The following is a 19,894-nucleotide window of genomic DNA, read 5'->3' as shown; positions in this document are numbered from 1 at the left end:
ATTTAAAGTATGTTCAGAATTTGTTAATGTGCTTTATAAAAGTAGATAGTCTTTCTTTTTTTAAACTTTCCCCCTTTATTTTGGATTAGCTTCTGCCTATCAGAGAAAATATTCAACCTTTGACTTTCTGAGTCTGGCTTATTTTACTTAGCATGATGGTCTCCCGTCCCATCCATTTACCAGCAAATGTCATAAAGTTTTTCTTTATGAATTCTTCTTTATCTGTTCATCTGTAGAAGACTCTTACGTTGGCTCTATAGCTTGGCTGTTCGGGAAATGTGCTGCTATAAACATTGATGTGGTTGCATCACTGTGCATGCTGATTTTAAATCCTTTAGATAAATACTGAGGAGTGTGATAGCTGAGTCAAACGGTTGTTCCTAGTTTTTTGAGGAATCTCCCTACTGCTTTCCAGAGCACTTGCACTAATTTGCAGTCCCGCCAACAATGTATGAGTGTACCTTTTTCCTCCCACATCCTTGCCAACAAAAGGGGGGGGGGCAGGATTGAAGGGGAGGGAACAAGGGATGGGATGAGAAAAAACAGTGGAATGAATCAGAGCTAACTTTCCTATGTTTGTATATAAATATTCCACAGTGAATCTCATCATTGTATACATCCACAAGACACTAATTAAAAAACAAAACAAAACAATAGCAGAAAGATCAGAGGCACAGAGGCATGGGAAGGGGGGAGGGAGGAGGGAAGGGAGAGGGAAAGTACTGGGGACTGAATTAGAATGAATTACATTCCATGCTTTTATAATTATGTCAAAATGAATCCTAAATTATGTATAACAACAATGAACCAATAAAAAGAAAAAATAGTCTTAATCCAGAATAATATTCTGTGGCAAATATACAAATATGCAAACATGCATAGGAAGATTCTACCTTTATTAAAAGCAGCTTGTAGTATGTCTGAATACAAAGGAAATTTTGGTGTATTCAAATCTTGGTTTTGGAAGTATCATGTTCAAGAAGGAAGAAATGAGTTAGTCTTGGGTAGTAAGGTGGGGAGAATTGAACTTGGGATCAGAAAAATGGATTTGAATTTCACTGCTATCATTACTAAGGGTGGGACAAAGTTTTAGACGCTTAACATTCCCGAGTGTTAGTGTCCTCACTTGTACGATCAGTCCAAAATGCCAACTCGATAGGTTGTAATACAGTTAATGAAATAATTGAAATATATGGAAATGTATAGTAAATGTTTAAAACATTACAAGACGTAAGATGTACTGAAGCATTTAAAAATTTTGTTCTCAAGGTAAAACTTGGCACCTCAATATTACTCTAACTTGCATTCAAAAGCACTTGTTTAGTGTTATTTTTGTGTTGCAAAATGGTAGATGCTAGAGAGAATTGTAAAAGATGTTCATTTAGGAACCAAACTACATGGTGGTTGATTTCAACAGTAGGATAGTAAATGGCTACTAAAGATTAGGTTCTGGGCTGGGGATGTGGCTCAAGCGGTAGCGCGCTCGCCTGGCATGCGTGCGGCCCGGGTTCGATCCTCAGCACCACATACCAACAAAGATGTTGTGTCCTCCGAGAACTAAAAAATAAATATTAAAAATTCTCTCTCTCTCACTCTCTCTTTATTTAAAAAAAAAAAAAAAAAAAGATTAGGTTCTCTATTTTCACACTAGCCCCAAGGTGAGAACGGACTGAACTCTCAGGAAGAGTACAGACAAGGAACACAATGAAGGACCACAGACCAGGTGGACAAAATAAGCACTTGTGGTCCCCAATACACATATCAAGCCACTTTGAGTATGTCTCTTTTAATTCTCACAACAATCCTTCAAGGCAGGTATTAACGTTCCAAGTTCACCACTGGGAAAGGAAAGCTCAGATTACACAACTGCTCAAGATCACAATGAGGAGGTGCCGGTCTACAGGACTCCCATGCCCCTGACCTCCACTGTGGGGCCACTGGCTCCATTTTCTGAAAGGGGCAGATTCTCATGGGATCAAAGCTCAGTGTCTTGGAAGATCACCAAGACGTGTTCTCCTACCTTCCTTAAGTCTTCCGTCTTCTGCAGCTGATCCATTTGGAAAAATGGTCTTAACAAAAATCCCCATCTGGCCTCGAATGCAGTCTCGACCTCCAGCAATGCTAAAGCCAAGGCCCTACATTCAAAGCAGATGGGAGTCAGGTCGACATAACATCTTTCCTGTTGCAGTACTTAACCAAGGGCATCTCTCCTACCTAGTATTCAGCTGAGGTGTCCTTTCTAATCAGGCTCAGTGTTAAACCAGTCAATTAGCTGTAAATTCAAGTTTGAATTTACAAATTCAGACTTGTCACTATGTCAAGTGATAAGTCTGAATTTATAAATGTAACTTCTCATACTAGCTATGCATTACATTAAAGGGAGAAAATCATAGGTTGAAACACATGGACCTGCTAATATTTGACAATTTTGACCTCCTAAAATGCCAATTTCGCTGGGCATGGTGGCGCATGCCTGTAATCTCAGCAGCTTGAGAGGCCAAGGCAGGAGGATTGTGAGTTCAAAGCCAGCCTCAGCAACTTATTGAGGCACTTAGCAAATGAGTGAGACCCTGTTTCTAAAAAATAAAAAAGGGTCAAGAATGTGGCTAAGTAGTTAAACACCCCTGGGACCAATTCTCAGTACCCCCCCCCCCAATTCATATGTATCAACTGGATAGCTTGAGAGTCATTTCACACTATGCAAGGCCATACTTTTTTTTTTCCCTTTTGGTTCAGTGTTTCCACTTTATGTAACATCAAAGTGGATATTTTGATAGTTGTTGAATACCAAATTGTTCATATAATTCCTTGATAGTGGTAATGCCAAGAAATTCACTCGAAAGGACATGGGAAGTATTCCCTGAAGCAAAACTGGTTCTGTGTTTCTTTCAATGGAGGTAAAAATTAGGGGTCATGGACTCAGTTCTCAAAAACACACAAACAAAAGTGGTTGAGGGTCATTCATTCCACCCTGGATTCTTCCCTAGCAGCTGGGCACTGGTGAAAGGGCAAAGAGGGTATGACTGTCTCACACTCTGAGGTCCACAGGAAACAATGCCGAGAATCCACATGAAGGCCACGTGGTCTATCCTTCCTTATACTTGTTACTTTTAATTTCACATAAAAATAATAAAAATAAAATTAAAATTAGCCATTTAAGAAGTAGATGGTACCACCTAGAGGGCAAAACAGACCGTGGGAAGAGCTCACCTTGCCTTTTTCTTTGTACAGGCCTATGATGGAGATAACAGACGGGCGAATGAGTCTCCAGGGAGATTCCACATGGGTGGTACTTAGGGAGCGGGTGGATTTCTTCACAATGTGGTATTCCTAAAAGCATATGACAAGACCAGACATAATCTCATTCATCCTGCCGTGGGCTCTGGTATGCAAATATATCACCAAAACTTGGAAAATCTCAGTTGTCTTTTGTGTTGGACAGCAAGTTCCCTGGGGTGCATCCCCTGGTTCAGTGGCTTAAAGAAACCTCCGCTATAACAGACAGCCAGGTGTTCTCCCTCATAAAGAGAAGTGCTGCAGTTGTAGCTCAGTGGCACTGGGTTCGATCCTCAGCACCACATATAAATAAACAAACAAAATAAAGGTATTCTGTCCTACAACTCCAAAAATTTAAAAAGAAAAAAATAAAAAGAATTGCTTGGAGCCCACGAGCACCTTGTGTTCTTTCTTGGCCACGTTGCACAGATTGCAGTGTTGGAATGAAGTCAGGAACTAGGAACCAAGAGGCCTCAAAGATACAGGATGACTGCCCAGGGTCAGTCCCTCCTCAGAAATCCCCCCCTTCTGAATCCTGACTTCACATGGTTAGAAAGTCTCTCACCATTTTAATTCACTCATTCAAAAACTCAGAGAGCCCTTGTTTCTTATAAAGCGCAAACCACAAACCCAGACAACTTATTCCACATAAAACATCCCGCGGAGAGACGGCAGCTGCTTAAGATCTAATCCCTCACATTTGGAAAATAAGATATTTTCCCCTAAGCCCCACTTTCCCTTCCTGGCACTCAGCAGCTCAAATCTCAATCCCCTTTTCATGTCTCTCACCCATGATATTCCCGTGTGTTAGCCAGGTGCACGATTTACAATATAAACAAGAGATTAAGTGACTCTGGCTAACACACTCTTGCACTCTAGCTCCTTGTTATTCTTCTTAAAATAATAAATGCTTTAAATGACCCAGATATTCTAGCACAAGCCAAAAAAAATCATTTCATATTTAATGAGAAAAGAGATATCACGAAATAGCTTTTTATCCTTCATTCGTATATGCTACCCTCCAAGGTAGAAATGAGATGTCCCCCAATAATATTTTTGTATTCCTGGCAGCTTAGAAAATTATACTGTGTAGTTTTACAAAATATCTGCCAGTAATGTGGGCCTCCCAGACTTGGGCTCATTAAATAAATGATGTGGTGGGCTTGGCAAGGTCACTACCCTTTTACTGAAACCATTGCAGAGGCACCAGATACAGCCTATTGGCTTCCAACCCTCAAATAAAGAGGTCTCCGTGTGACCTGACCAGGGAATTCTTTTGCTGATGACCAATCTTCAGCACTACCTTATTCCATTTCCCTTTGGGAACCAGTGAGTATCAAAGCCTGCCCACTTCATGGGTCTCTCCAAGAGTTTCAGGGGTCCCCCTCCATTTTTCAAGACCTGTGTTGCCTAATATGGTCATCACCTGCCACCACTGGCTGTCTATATTTAAATTAAACTGGTCTCACTAGCCACTTTTCATGTGCTCAGTAGTCACACGTGGCTACCATCTTGGACAGTACAGATACAAAGCACTTCCAACGGTGTGGACAGTGTCATTGGATAACTCGACTCCAGGTAACGATACTTTTTAGTGGAGGGAGAAAACCGATAAAAAGAAAGGTGAATCCTGCAGGCAGAAAATAAGAAATCAAGAGAAAGGACATTTGAAGAAGGAAAAATTCTTTTCTTTCTTTACTAGCACAAGTTTCCTGATTTCTGGAGATCGATTAGAAATGAACCTTTCTTGGACTATAAATCTGGTCAGGTTGCCTAACAAGTCAGTTATGAAATTACCACCTTAATGCTAGATCTGTAACCCTGATGGTAGTAACCTTCTCTCATCTTCCATACTAAAAGAGCCTAACCTGTTTCCTCTCCTACCACTTTCTGGTCTTTCTCTTTCTCAGTGGGTCCAATGGGATCATTCTGAGCAGGCCACAGACCTATCTGTCCCTAGTTGTAGGTCTGGATGAGCTTTAACAGATCCTATGCAATTCTTTTTTTTTTTTTGGTACTGGGGATTGAACCCAGAGGTGCTTTACCATTGAGCCACATCCCCAGCCCCCACCACACACACTTTTTAGAAGATATTTAATTTATTTATATGTGGTGGTGAGGATGGAACCCAGGGCCTCGCACATGTTAGATGAGCGCTCTACCGCTGAGCCACAACCCCAGCCCTCCGCAGGCTTTTAAAATATTTTATTTAGAGACAGGGTCTCGCTGAGTTGCTTAGGGCCTCAATAAGTTGCTGAGGCTGGCTTTGAACTAGCAATCTTCCTTCCTCTGCCTCCCCAGCTGCTGGGATTACAGGTGTGTGCCACCATGCCCAGCCCTATGCAATTCTTTCTTGCTGCCCTTTCTCAGTGCCTCACTCCCCTTTGGGTGAATGCAATACAAAAGACCCTGATCAGTAACTGGCTCTGAAACATGAACATTTTTATTTTTATTTTTTCCTGGTTCAGGTAAAGAGCAACAGAAGCAAGAGAAATACTTGACCCTGATATATAGCCACCTGTATTCATGCACTTTTAAACAAAAGAGACTCTGGCAAATCACCTTGAGTGAAATAACTAACCTCTTTGAGATTCAGTTGTCACAGTTGCAAAATGGTCATAATACACAAAAAGTAAGGGCTCAACCTAGAACACCTGATCCAAGACCGTAAGAATACCATCTGCGAGTCTCTAGGCACTTAGGGTGTCCTTGGTGCTATTCCTCCTCCTCCAGCTCTGCTTCATCGTAGGCCAATGTCTCCACTACTGTCCTCTGGCCCATGGGACCAGGACTCAAAGAATCCCACAAGTTCCCTAGAAACTGAGCCTGCTGCCAACTCGGTTGTGAGACCGTCTACCCAGTTTCTAGTAGGTTGGGGATACTACAGTTGAGGAGGAGCCCCCACACAGGGTCACGGAGCCCAGTGCTCTGAGGGAACAGGCTTGGAATATTAACTTAACCAGCTACTTCACCGCTCTGGGCAGCCCGTGCTGACCCTGGCTGTGTGAGTTGTCACCATGGAGTAGGTAGGCCCCAGGCGTGGCCCAGGCTCCAGCAGACCCCAGCCCCACAGTTGTTATGCTGACACCCGATGCGCCCATTAAATAAGCGATGGTGGTTCACCACAGACTGTGAGACGCCATTGTCTCCTGGCAGTTGAAAGCGACTCTTAGTTCCAAAATCCACAGCAGCAGGGGGAATGAGAGGCTGAGATGCAATGGAGGTTCTCTTTCTTTTCTAACTTTTTTCACCTATTAGGGTTCTTCCTTCCAGTCTCTCTGAGTAGACCTCCCTCTCTATACTGTCTCCACTATCTCTCATGGCCCACACAGATGGGAGGTTCTTCTTCACACAGTAGACCATGTGTTAGGAGAAGAAGAAGAAAGCCTGGAGACCCAGAGGCTGGTAACCCTGCTCTCTAACTAAGCAACTGTGGCTGTGACTGAGTGAGACACCCCGTGGCCCAGGACTGACCTGCGATGCTCCGGAATCCAGTAGCTGGGGCAGGGAGTGCTTCCGGCCATCTCGGGAGACCTCCAGCATCCTGGCCCGGGGGTCTCCGTGGCGCACCATCAGCTCATTATATTCTTCCACTGACTCTAGACGGTGGACACCCCCTTGGGAAATAGAGGGGGTGGAAAATATGGCTTGATATGGGATAAGAAGACTCTTTACAGTATCCACAGACATAAACTTGTAGTGTTTATGCCATATGCACATTTTCAGAAGGCCTGGTGTCCAAGATACCCAAAGTACCAAGCCCACAGGGTCCCAGACCAAGTTCTGCAAAAGCTTGTTGTGTAGTAAGGCCTATTAATGCCAGGTTATGAAGAAACTGCCAGTTAAGTGACCAGACAGGATAAGAGGCCATGGATATGTTTGATCCAAGTCAGATATAGATGTGGTGGAAAAGCAAGGAATGTCAGGGAGAAGGCCATCAGCAGATGCGCGTCCAGTGGTGGAGCAGCAGAACTCTGTGGTTGGTACAGTTCCATCACAGGGCAGATACTTTTTAACCTAAATGTAGCACGACTTTTTAAATAAATTTTTTATTAACATGTAAGACTTATAAATCCTAACCGACAGTTCCATGAAGTTTTACAAAGTGGACGTAACAGTGACCAATACCCCCAGGTCAAGAAACAGAAAGTTAACCAGAACCTCAGGGTTACCCGCCATGCTACTGCCCACCCCTCCCCCAGCAGTGACCATGATCTGGACTTTGACATCACAGGCGATTTTGGCCTGTTCTTGACCTTTATATAAATGAATGTGTACAATATGTACTTTCTGTGTCTGGCTCGTTGTTCCTAACATTGTGAGATTTACTCCTGTTGTCTGTATGTCAGTAGCTTGTTTGTTCCTATTCTGTATAATATTTCATCACATAAACATACCACTATTTATTTACTTATTCTATTGTTGATGGACATTTGCCTTGTATCCAGTTTTAGAACTAGAATAAGGGTCAGCAAATATTTTTTTTGGTAAGGGCCAGATAGTACATCTCTTAGCTTTGTGGGCTATGAATGGCCTTTGTCACACATTCTTAATAGTCCACTCAAAGTGTAGAAAGCATTTCTAGCTCTTAGCCATATAAATAATAGCTGTGGGAGGTAGTTCGCTGACCTCTGATCTAGGTGTACCATTACTGAATATTCTCATACACATCTCTTGCACAAGTCATTTCTGTTGGGTGACACCTAGGAGTGGCGGTGCTAGGTACAGGCATCTGTTCACCTTTGCCAGTGTTGTATCACCGGCAATGTATGAATTCTAGCTTCTCCATGTCCTCATGGTCAGTCTTTGATAGTGTCAGTCTTTGATGTCAATCATTCTGGTGGGTACACAATGGTATCTCACTGTGGTTTTTAATTTGCATTTCTCAGGTGACCAAGTTCCTTTTTCATATATTTATTGGCTATTTTTCTTTTGTAAAGTGCCTGTGGGAGGCTTCTGCCCATTCTTTTTTTTAATTTTTTTTTTAAATTTTTCAGTTTTTGGTGGACACAACATCTTTGTATGTGGTGCTGAGGATCGAACCAGGTCCGCACGCATGTCAAGTGAGCACACTACTGCTTGAGCCACATCCCCAGCCCATTCTGCCCATTCTTTTATTGGATTTCTGTCATTTTCTTGTGGGGTCATAGTTTTTACTTAGTTTTAATATATCTTAAATTATGAATCCTTTGTGGGATCAATGTATTGTAAATATTGTCTCCATGTCTGTGACCAACCATTTCATTACCTTAGTGGTATTTTTTGATGAATCAGAGTTCATAATTTTAATTCAGTACAAGATGATCATACATCACTTCATGACAGGTATATGTCTTGAGAAATACACTGTTAGGTGACTTTGTTGTGAGACTGCCATAGAGTGTACTTATACCAACTAAGATGGCTACAAGGTCAAATGATGATACAGTTTTATGGGATCATAGCCATATACATGGGCCACTGGGCACAGAAATGTCATGTAGTACATGACAATGTACCATTTTTCACCTTTATGGCTAGAACTTTAATGTCCTGTTTAAGAAATTAATGATTTTGAAAGGCAGCGTTATTAGTTTCCAATTTACATTGTATGTTGTTTCAAAATAATATAATGAAAGAGAGCTGGGGTTGTGGCTCAGAGGTAGAGCACTAGCCTAACATGTGTGGGGCACTGGGTCCTAAGCACCACATAAATAAAGATATTGTGTCCACCTATAACCAGAAATTTAAAAAAAGAAAGATAATGGAAGAGATTTTAATCTTAAATGATGGGTCATTTAAATATGAATACAGCTATAATTTTATTGCAATGTTTTTATTATATACAGTATATATGTATTCATGTATGTATGTATATATAGGGTGTGTATATATCTTGACATAGATAATTTAGAATATCAAGTTCTTCTGTACTATGTGATGATTCATTTGATGACCTAAAATTTCTATTTACCTAAAACTTTCTCTGAAAATTTTTCATAGAATTAAGCAAGGTAATTTGGTACTTTGAAAAAGAATATATTGATGAGTTGTTAATAGTGATAAGAAGTTAGAAAAGTGCTGATACAGTTATATTATAATGGATATCACGAATGCCTTGGCTTTTCAAAAGCTAAATACTAACTCTTTTTTTAAACATCTGAAATTCCTTTGCAACCAAGGAAAATTTTGCATTTGAAAAGATCACAAACCTAAGGGATTAACATAGATAAATTGAAAGTACCAATATTAAAGGGGAACCCTGCTGGTAAAAAGGAAGCATGAAGTAAGGAAAACTCAGGTGCAAATATCAGAAAAATTCTCCCTGAAAGGAGAGACGCTGCTGCTCTAGTCAGACAGGGCAAAACCCTCATGGAAATGGCTGGAACCTCCCTACGAATACTCTTTAATAGTTTGTAAGTTAATAATTCATGGCCCGATTAATCTCTCTTGGCATGCTTGTTCATCTGAAAAAGATTTATTAGAAAAAAATTCCCCTTGAGCTGACAGGGAGGCTCTTGTCACTAACAGGACAGAAACCACATTGTAGTGTCCATAGATAAAACACTGACTAGGGCAAGGCCAGAGTGACTCATTTAAGAAAATATGGAATCAACATCCAGGTTTACAGTACAAACTAGGAGCTGATCTCATGGAAATCTGTATGCAAATAAGTCATTACAATGAATGGATTTCACAGGACTGAACGAGGCCCGGTTGGTTCTTTAAGCCTCTTCAACATGTCTCCAGATTACACTTGGAGTCTTATCTCCTACTACCCTGCTCTGTGCTGATGACTGTTGAAGGAAAGGATTTGTCCTCTTCCCCCTCCTTTCTGGACTGGGACACACAGATGTCACATGCAGTTTTTCCCACCTTCGCCTGCCCCCTTGCCTCCCCACCCCCGGATTCTATGGCCTCTTTTCTCCTAATCCCTCTGACAAGCTCTGTTGCCCTGAATCATTGTTGCTGTCAGATTATCTTGGCTCTTTCAAATGGCTGAGGAATAAAAACAGTGGCCAAAATTTCTCTAATACATTCTCCCCCCATCGTCCCTAAAATCTCTCTTTCAAATCCTGCCAGAGTCCTGGCGCCCCTTCATCTGTGTCTTCGGCCATCTCCCCACAGCGCCACCACCTGGACAGATCCTGTCTTTGCCTGGTGAGTGGCTGATGGTGTCCACTGCTCTGTGTACCTGCGGGCAGCCTCCCCTGGGACCATGCACTCCTGGGAAGTTTCCTGCCTGAATCCATTCAAGCAGGTCTCTGAGAGGGAACTAGGGGAGAAGGATTCAGATGAAAATGATGAGAATGAGCCCGGTATTAAAGATGATGAGGGTAATAAGGGTGGCAGCCACCACGAGGCAAGGGCGCAGTTGCCACACTCAGAATGGCAGTGCCACATGCATACTCTCAACTCGATCTGTCAACCAGGCTTGGACCTTGGAAGCCTTTCACAAGTACTGTCAGGGCAAGTGTATGTTATAACCCTCACTTGACAGAGAAGAAACTGAGGCCCAGAGAAGTAACTTGTCCCAGGTCACTGGTCCTACCAGAAGTGGCATAGCTGGGAACTGAACACAGTTCTGGATAATGTGTCTGTGTTCCTCCCTGTTCTGCATTCCCATGTCACAGCCTTGGATGTCCCTGGAAGGACACGGGAAAAGATGGGGGGCAGTCCTTCATGATAAACAGTGGCCAGTTCTGGATTTAATGCTCAGCTGGACATGCTGCTCATTCCAAATTTACAGTATTGCTACAGTCTATCTGGAATGTCCCCTCATGGCTCATGTGTCGGAGGCTTGGTCCCCAATGCAGCAATGTCCAGAGGTGGATCTTTTGGGAAATGATTGGATAGGAGGACTCTGACTTCATCAGTAGATTAATCATAGCTGAATGGAAGAAGTAAGTCATTGGGTGTATGTTCTTGGGGAGTACATTTGACCCTGAGCCCTCCTTCTCCCTCCTCTGCTTCCTGAGTGCCATGAGGTGTTACTCCATAACACCCTTTCCTTTGGTCCTGATGTTCTGCTCACCTCAGGCCCAAAGCCACAGAGCCAGACAACCATGGACTGAAGCCTCTGAAACCATGATCCAAAATAAATCTTTTCTCTCCTAAGTTCCTTTTCTCAGGTATTTTGTCCCAGCAACAAAGCTGACTAACTCTAGCATGAACAGAATTAGAAAATCACACATCTGGAAGCCGACACCCCCCCTCGCCCCTGCTATATCCCACTCCTTTTGTAGATGGATCTAGGAAGCCCCAGACAGGGGACAGAATTCTTTCATGATCAGGAAACTCAAGGGTTGGAAGAAGAAATGTCTGCAGTGGGGGTGGGAGTAGGGGTGGGGGCAGCCCCTTTTCCCTGAGCGACCTTTGGGATTCCCTTAACTTCTCAGGTCTCATCCATAAAACGAAGAATGTGACCAGGTTGGTTCCAAAGGTCCCTGTATTTCCTCAGAGCTCTGTGAGCCTCCCTGGGGGTTGTTTCTAAGGTGTCAGAGAGCTGACCTCAGGGCCTTCCCCACCCAAACACAAACAGGATTTAAATGTTTCTCTCAACCACTCCTCAGGACTGGTGATGGGGGTGGGGGGCAGTTTTGTTGGCTGCTGCCTCCAGGTGAGAACCTGCACTGGTTCTCCTCATCAGTCTCTGGCTTCACGGGTCTCTTTTCTCACAAATGTTCTAACACCACCTAAGTCTGCAGAGCTGCAAATACAATTGATTTTGTTTACTTTGTTGAAAAAGTGATGTATTCTATGGTCCCATTCCTGCCATCTTGCCTGAGAATAGACTCAGCGGAGGCCGGCCAGGGAGGGAGGAGGGAAGGGAGAGAGGTGGCACCAGACTTTGGCTGGTAGCCTGGCTACTGCCCCCTCTATCGATTTGGGTGGTAGAGGACAACGCAGATGGTTTTTGGACAAACACACTATGCATTGCCCTAGATGAATCACGTACATTAAAAACACACATCTGCCCAACCTTTCAAAGTCAGGGTATTACTCTCTTATTTCAGGTGGGGAGTAGAAGTTTGGGGAGGCTCAGAAATCAGCCTAAGGGTGTGAGGCAATTCAAGAGCTGAAGAAGGGTAAGCCTGGCGCAGCCAGGCCTCACAGCTCTTGCTTTGAGAGCCAGGAAGGTTGGAACAAGCCTGTAATCCCAGAGACTACGGAGGCTAAGGCAGGAGGATCACAAGTTTAAGGCCAGCCTGGGAAGCTTGGTGAAACCTTGTCTCAAAATAAAATAAAAAGGGCCGGGATGTAGCTCAGAGGTAGAGCACCCCTGGGGTTCAATTCTCTGTTAACTTTCCTCCTCCAAAAAAATAAAAATAAAAATAAAGAGGAACGTGTAGGAGTAGCCATCTTCCTGCCTCTGCACCTTGTCTCTGTGTCTTCCTTTTTTTTTTCCTTCCAGGAAAGAAAAAAAGAAAAGTCATCCCAGATGACTTGTCCTGGGTGGGCAGCCAGGATCGACTTCTCCATTAGGCCAATTAGGCCAGAAAATACAATGCCAGAGGCCATGACACTTCCAAGGACCCACAGGAATGTTTTAATTACTTTTTAAATGCAGAAAAAAATTGAACATAATCTCAACAAATAGATTTACATGAACCCGGACTGTACCTGTATACCAACACACGCATAAAATATAATTCTTATTTTTTGGTGGAAGAAATGCCCCATCAGGGCAAAAGTGCCTGAGACCCATGAAAGTCATCCTGAGTCTCCTGCACTTGGCCTCCGCTTTCAGCATTCAGGGCACAGGCCAGTGACTCTAAGGAAATGCCCAGGAAGTAGAGAATACAGAATCTATTTGTTTGAAGAGCTGAAATTCCATCCCATTTGTTCTTGATTAGTTGAGATGCAAATTTGATATTAGATAAATGGCTCTTTGTCCCTTTTTCTGGTTGGCTGAGGGTGGGGAAGATGGACCATCAGGGGTGTTCCACACTGAAGGGGTCACCTGAAATCCTACATAAATAAATGAACCAAACAAATTTACATTTTGGTGGAGACACACAGCAATGTTGACATTCACTTTGTTATGACTCAAATAAAAATATTTACGTGGGCAGCCAGGCTTAATGGCGCTGTTATGCCAGGAGCATGCATCATCTAAGGAAAAACAATTTTGAGGTTAAGGAATAAAAGTGCTCATTCCGTTAATGGCATTATCTCCCCACTCCCAAGGCGGAAAGCTCATCTTCGGGCAGGCCTCAGCAGGCCCAGTTGACACTTACCTGACAGACGACTCTTGAGCTTCAGTTTACTGTTGCCCTGTTTGGGACTTTCCAAGTTCCCCTTGGAATCCTCAGGGCCGCACACATCTTGGTGTTCATCTGACTCAGGCATCTGAAATACAGAGGACACAGAGCTGGTGGGAGAGGCTAGTCCTGGAACCACTTATGCTACTCCTCCAAGAAGTTATCTCAATAGAGTTCAAGGAGCAGGTATCATGTGAGAAAAAAATTTCAGAGGATCAAAGTACTTGATAACCTGCAGATAACCTGCAGCCTGACAGCAGCATCTGCTGGGAAGTCCTTCCTCGACACACAGGGAGGTTTTCTACTGGAAGCAGTCCTTGGACTATTCTGTCTGTCATTCTAGATTAGAGGAAACTGTAGATCAAGGTCACCCAGGGTAGTCAATGGCAAAAAAAAAAATCCTAGCCTGGTCTCTTGGCTTGTGGGTCAGTGCTTTCCTAAATGCAAGTTGCAACAAATATGAAACCAGAAGTTAAAACCCAATTCTAAAGTTCCTAGGTAACAGAGGTCCACTTTATGCTTTGAATACAGCCCTTGCAGCTCAGCCACTGCAACTGATTTTTATTTAATTATTTATTTAAACTTATGTTTTTTTTAATATTTACTTTTTGGTTGTGGTTGGACACAATACCTTTATTTCACTTATTTATTTTCCCAGGACCTCGTGCATGCAAGGCGAAGGCTCTATCACTGAGCCAAAACCCCAGCCCTGCAACTGAGTTTTAAAATGGACGTGTTTCTTTTCCTTCTCTCTCTCCCTGTTCCTAATCTCAGGGGAAACAGATTACCTTACTTCCCCATCCTAGGCAGAGTTATCTGTCCCTGAGCACACACCCACCAGACTTTGGGGATGGCATCAGAAGATCTCAGAAATGACAAACTCCCAAATTAACAAGTGAATTATGATTCCAACAGAGAACCCAAGGAATGTAGCCTTTGAGTCACCTCTTTAAAAGCCCCTTTTTGCTGCTGATGGGAAGAATCACAGCTTTTGGGATAGGAGTCCCCTGTATTTCTCCTTTGCTAGCAAAGCAATAAACCTTCATTTTCCCCAAACCGAGTCCTCATTATTGGATTGACACTGGGGATAAGAACGGAGTTTTCAGCAGGCAACATCTAAAATATAGCAAAACTTTGATTTTGTGGCAGTCAAAAACACTACAGGCATGCATAGCTTAATGATGGGAATGTGTGATGAGAAATGTGGCATTAGACAATTTTGTCATTGTAAGGACATCATGGAATGTTGTTGTTGTTGTTATTGTTATTTATTTATTTATTTATTTATTTATTTATTTATTTATTTATTTATTTATTTTTGGTACTGGGGATTGAACCCAGGGGCTCTTTACCACTGAGCTACATCCCAAGTCCTTTTTATTTTGAAGCAGGATCTCCCTAAATTGCTAAGAGCGTTGCTAACCCCCTGAGGCTAGCCTTCAATTTAACAATCCTCTTGACTCAGCCTCTTGATTCACTGGGATTACAGGTATGCCCCACCATGCCTGGCTACAGAGTGCACTAGCACAAAGCTAGATGGTCTAGTCAACCACTCTGAGTGGCCTCCTGATACAACTGAACATAAACAAGAGATGGTGAGGCTGCTGCCAGCACCACACGGCACGTTGTCTTAAGGTAAACTTCTAGTAAGTAGGAGTAGACTCTAAAATAATGCTAAAAAGCATAGTAAATGTAATAAACCAGAGGGCTGGGGTTGTGGCTCAGTGGTAGAGCGCTTGCCTAGTATGTGTGAGGCACTGGGTTGGATCCTCAGCATCAGAGACAATAAATAAAATAAAGTTAAAAAAAATATAAACCAGTAACATAACTATGTCTACTGTCAAATATGATGTGCTGTACATAATGGCATATGCCATATTTTTACATGACTGATGGCCCAGGCTTATGTATGTATACCAGCAGTCCCCAGAGCACACAATGCATTGCCTGATGACATCACTAGGCAATAGGAACCTTTCAGTTCTACAGTAATCTCACGGGTCCACAGTCACATGTGCAGTCTGTCACTCACTGAAGTGTGCGTCACCTGACTACATACCTTCAGTCGCTGATGTTCCATGCCCTACACTCCCATGCCCTGATTAAACACCTCCCAGAAACAAGCACCGCCCGGGTTATGTGCAGGACTCGGCCCACGTCTGTGAGCCGTGTGTGTAGAATTGGATCCTGAGAGTGACGTGGGAAGGGTGCTCCCAATTCGTGGGGCGCTCCATCCTAGAAAAGCCAAAAACGCTAAAAAGTACGATTACAAGATGGAGGAAGGAAATTTGTGTGTTTGGTTTGTTAAAAACGTGGAGTGGGTAATTTATACATAACAAACTTATGAGATACATGAAACAATAAACTCCTTATTTGAAAAGTTATTTTTCTTTGAGGTTCTGGAGAAAAAGCCTAACAATAAAGTAGATAAGATTCATATGAAGGAACATGTATGTGTTTTAAAATGCATATACGATATTCTTTGACAATGAAAAATCATGTAATAATAATGCAAGATAGCCCTACCTGATTTAAACAGGTAATGTATTATATCCTGTATCTCAAAATCAGTGTATAAAAACATATGAAGTAGAGGATATTATTTATATAGGTTTATATATAATAATATCTGAAAAAGTTCCTCTTTTTTCTTAAGCTCAAGTATCTTTCTGGATAAGGAAGAGGAATAAAAGGTCTGAGAAGGAAGAGCTATAAGCAAAGTTGAATAAGGAGCACTGGGAAAATAAATTAATCCTGATATACAAAACAAAGATAACAAATTTAGTGCATTCATATTACAATACAAGGGGCTAGCAGGTAGTTGTCCAGGTTTAAATTTGAAGAAAAGGCAAAGCCAATGTGGTAACACATACCTATAATTCCAGCAACTGGGGAGGCCAAGGCAGGAGGATCGAAAGCATCAGGCCTGCCTCAGCAACTAATGTGGTCCTTAGCAACTAAGTCAGACCCTGTCTCAAACTACAAAATGAGGGGCTGGGGTTGTAGCTCAGTGATAGCGCACCTGTCTAGCATGTGTGAGACACTGGGTTCGATCCTCAGCACTACATAAAAATAAATAAATAAAACAAAGGTATTGTGTCCATCTATACTAAAAACAAACAAAAACAAACAAACAAACAAACAAAATAATGAAAAGGGCTTGTGCTGTAGCTCAGAGGTAAAGCATCCCCGGATTCAATCTTCAGTATGAGGGGTGGGGACAGGGGCAGGGGAGACAATGGAATCTTGAGGACAATTTTAGATACTTTTTTAGAGGGATGATTTTTCCAACCTTGAATCCTGACACTGATGCAAACAGTGAAAAAGAAGCATTTTGAGATATGCCGGAGATCAGAGCCTCATGCGACAAGGAGAGGAACAAATAGGAATAGTCCAGAGAGGACTCCCAGGGCTTCTCCGTGGTGGGGCTTAAAGACTTTATGGAAAGAACCTGAACCCAGCTATAAACAGCAATTACTGGACACTGGTTGTTTTTCTCCCCCCTCCTTCTGGTTACACCACCTGACCCAGGCGCCGGCCTTTAGAGAGAGGCTCTACCCTGACTGCAGGTCACTCCCTCCTTTGGTGCTCATTAAGTGAGCAGTTTACTACACGGTGCTGCCTGAGCTCTCTTGTCCAGGGAAGAAAACTGCCCCTGCCTCCTGCTTCTGATCTCCTCAAGTGACCTCCTTCTTCCCCTCCATCTCCCCAAAGAACCCCCAGTTTTCACAGAATGAGTGGATTCTGGAGATGACGTAAGCACTCTTGAGTACCCAGGGAGGTAAGTGGCCGACCAGGGCCTCTTAGCACCATACAGACAAGGCAGCGGCTTGATTCTCCATTTCTGAACACCAGCTCATATATTACCAGGATGTTTCCCCCTCAACCTGAAGATGTGTTTTAACTAAATGAGTTATGTGGATTGTTAATACCAAACAAGCATTTAGTTCACTCCACCTGTTTTTCCATTTAATTTTCATAGCAAGTATACATCCCATGGTAAACAGTATCACCTCCATTTGACAGATGAGGAAATAAAAGCAAGACACTTAAGTTAGATTCTTTTGCTCATGACATATATTTGGGATCTAAGAGATTGTTCATGAAGAAAGAAAGAGTACAGAAAAAGTGGTGTTGAATTGTACAAGAGGTTACATGTACTATGTCAAATCTGAAGTCCATAAGACACACACAAAAAAACCTGTAAACTCTTCTTTAGTATTAGAAGTCGAGGGCAGGCATTTAAAAGTAAGGGAATCAGAGCCTTAAAGAACAATGCTGCGCACACCTGTAATCTCAGCAGCTCTGGAGGCTGAGACAGGAGGATCTTGAGTTCAAAGCCAGCCTCAGCAATGGACAGGTGCTAAGCAACTCCGTGACACCCTGTGTCTAAATAAAGTACAAAATAGGGCTGTGGCTGTTGCTCAGTGGTTGAGTGACCCTGAGTTCAATCCCTGGTTAAAAACCAAACAAAAAAACAAAACAAAAACAATGCTTTTTTTTTCTCTTAATCCCTCAATGAAAGAATGAAATGAGATTTAGTTTCCGTGTTCTACAAGAAGGCAGTAAGATTTAAAAAAAATTTTTTTTAGTTGTAGATAGATACAATATCTTTATTTTTATTTATTTACTTTCTTGTGTTGCTGAAGATCAAACCCAGGGCCTCACACATGCGAGGCAAGCACTCTACCACTGAGCTACAACCCCAGTCCAGTAATGAGATTTTTTTTTAACGCCAGAGACATCTTATGCTAATAACTGCATGTTATTACCCAATCTTGTGGGTAGACCCAATAAGAATGGATTTAGAGACATCTCAAAATATTATAAATGGTGAGCTCAGAGTAGGAATGAATTCTATTTCAGAACCTACTGAAAGTGTTAGCAAAACTTTCTGAATCTATTTTGTGTTTCCATAACACAATACCAGAGTATAGATGATTTATAAAGAAAAGAAGCGTATTTCTCACAGTTTTTCAGCCTGGGAAGTCCAATATCAAAGTGCCAGCAATTGGCTAGGACCTTCTTGCTGTGTCCTTGCAGAAGGACAGGGAGCAACAAGAGGCCAAACTCACCTCTACAATAAGCCTGCTCTTGCAATAAGTAATCTTCTCCCACAATAATGACATTAATCTGCCGCAGTATGGCTGGGCACAAATAACCAAGCCACCACAAAGCCTTGTAGGTTCAAACAGCAACTCTTTATTCCCCAACTCTCCGGAACCCCTGCGAGAACTGCTTGGGAACTCCAAAGTAACGGGCACCGTATTCCCCCGGTGCCCTATTCCCCGGAGCAGGGTCCACATACAACTCAATCAATCCAGCATCACAGCAATTATTTACAGCTTAACACAAATCATCATCTCAATGGTTCGCTGGTGTCACCTTTCAACCATTCCCTCTGGCAATATGCCAGGCATTATTCTGACTGGGCTGTGGCTCTCAACATTAATCCATTCATGAGGGTTCTAGTCATCTCTTCTTAGGCCCCACCTCCCAACACTGTTGAAGGGGATTAGATTTCCAACGCATGAATTTATTCAAACCACAGCAATAGAGTTCTGAATTTAAATGGGACCTATTTCCTCCTGTAACAGAAAACTGGTTTGTCATGATGTTAGATGGATTGTAACTCAGTGAACAGGAAGTGGCTACCTAGCCACGTTATTTCCAGATTAAAGCAGGAAGTAGCAGCGTACAAAGTATAATTTTGATTACAATGAACCTTTCCTTAGTCTTCTGACTATTGTCTGAAAAATGTCCACACTCTAACAGAATCCCTTTGCTATGTGAATTTTGCCCTGATACACAGAACAAATCAAACTGTTCTGAAAATATCATTTTAGTTGTTCTAAAATGAATTTTGCAGAAATTTCTCTTGGAAGACCTTCAGTTCAGTGAAACAGTTGATATAATGTATTATTCATGAGCAGTTTCTAATCCACATGTTAGAAAACAATGCCATTAGATTTTTGCAATCTAATAATATTTGCCAATTTCCATGGAGTCCCTCTCTTTGTGTCCTATTCTGTATCTGTAACCTGTGAAACTCTCTCTCAGTGAAGAAACATCTTTAGCTTCTAGCACCTTGGTGGGCAGAATGGTTAAGAGTCCAATTGCCTGAGCACAAATCCTGGTTACACCATTTTATTATCTTCATCTCAAACATAGGTCTGCATTTAAGAATTAAGTGGTAAAGGATTCTGATTAATGGTGATAGATTTCCCTTTTAAAACAATGCTACAAGACAGGGAAGAGAAGGAAGGAGGGAGGAGTTGGGGAAAGGAGGGAGGAAGGAATAATTCTACAAGGGCAAAAAGAATAGAAGACAATAGCAACAAAATGCTGGAAACCAGTAAGCAATCAGATGGGTG

The 19,894-nt window shown here is 42.3% G+C and overlaps 1 protein-coding gene across 11 annotated transcripts in view; it reads right to left on the bottom strand.

Moving 5' to 3' along the window:
* The window catches only part of PDZD2 (PDZ domain containing 2), a 354,642-nt gene that overhangs the window by 43,369 nt on the left and 291,379 nt on the right, over positions 1 to 19,894 (bottom strand). For all 11 annotated transcript variants that reach the window (XM_081301021.1, XM_081301023.1, XM_081301022.1 and 8 more), the window contains 4 exons: positions 13,497 to 13,608; positions 6,751 to 6,893; positions 3,211 to 3,330; positions 2,021 to 2,135 (listed from right to left, as the gene is read on the bottom strand). In XM_081301021.1, the coding sequence (XP_081157147.1) occupies positions 2,021 to 2,135; positions 3,211 to 3,330; positions 6,751 to 6,893; positions 13,497 to 13,608 (490 nt within the window). The remainder of the gene's footprint in view (positions 1 to 2,020; positions 2,136 to 3,210; positions 3,331 to 6,750; positions 6,894 to 13,496; positions 13,609 to 19,894) is intronic.

This window comes from Spermophilus citellus, assembly GCF_964194105.1.
Source record: "Spermophilus citellus genome assembly, chromosome: 1".
Taxonomy (NCBI): domain Eukaryota; kingdom Metazoa; phylum Chordata; class Mammalia; order Rodentia; family Sciuridae; genus Spermophilus; species Spermophilus citellus.
The sequence above is the reverse complement of the archived record's forward strand: the minus strand, read 5'-3'. Positions and strand labels throughout refer to the sequence as shown.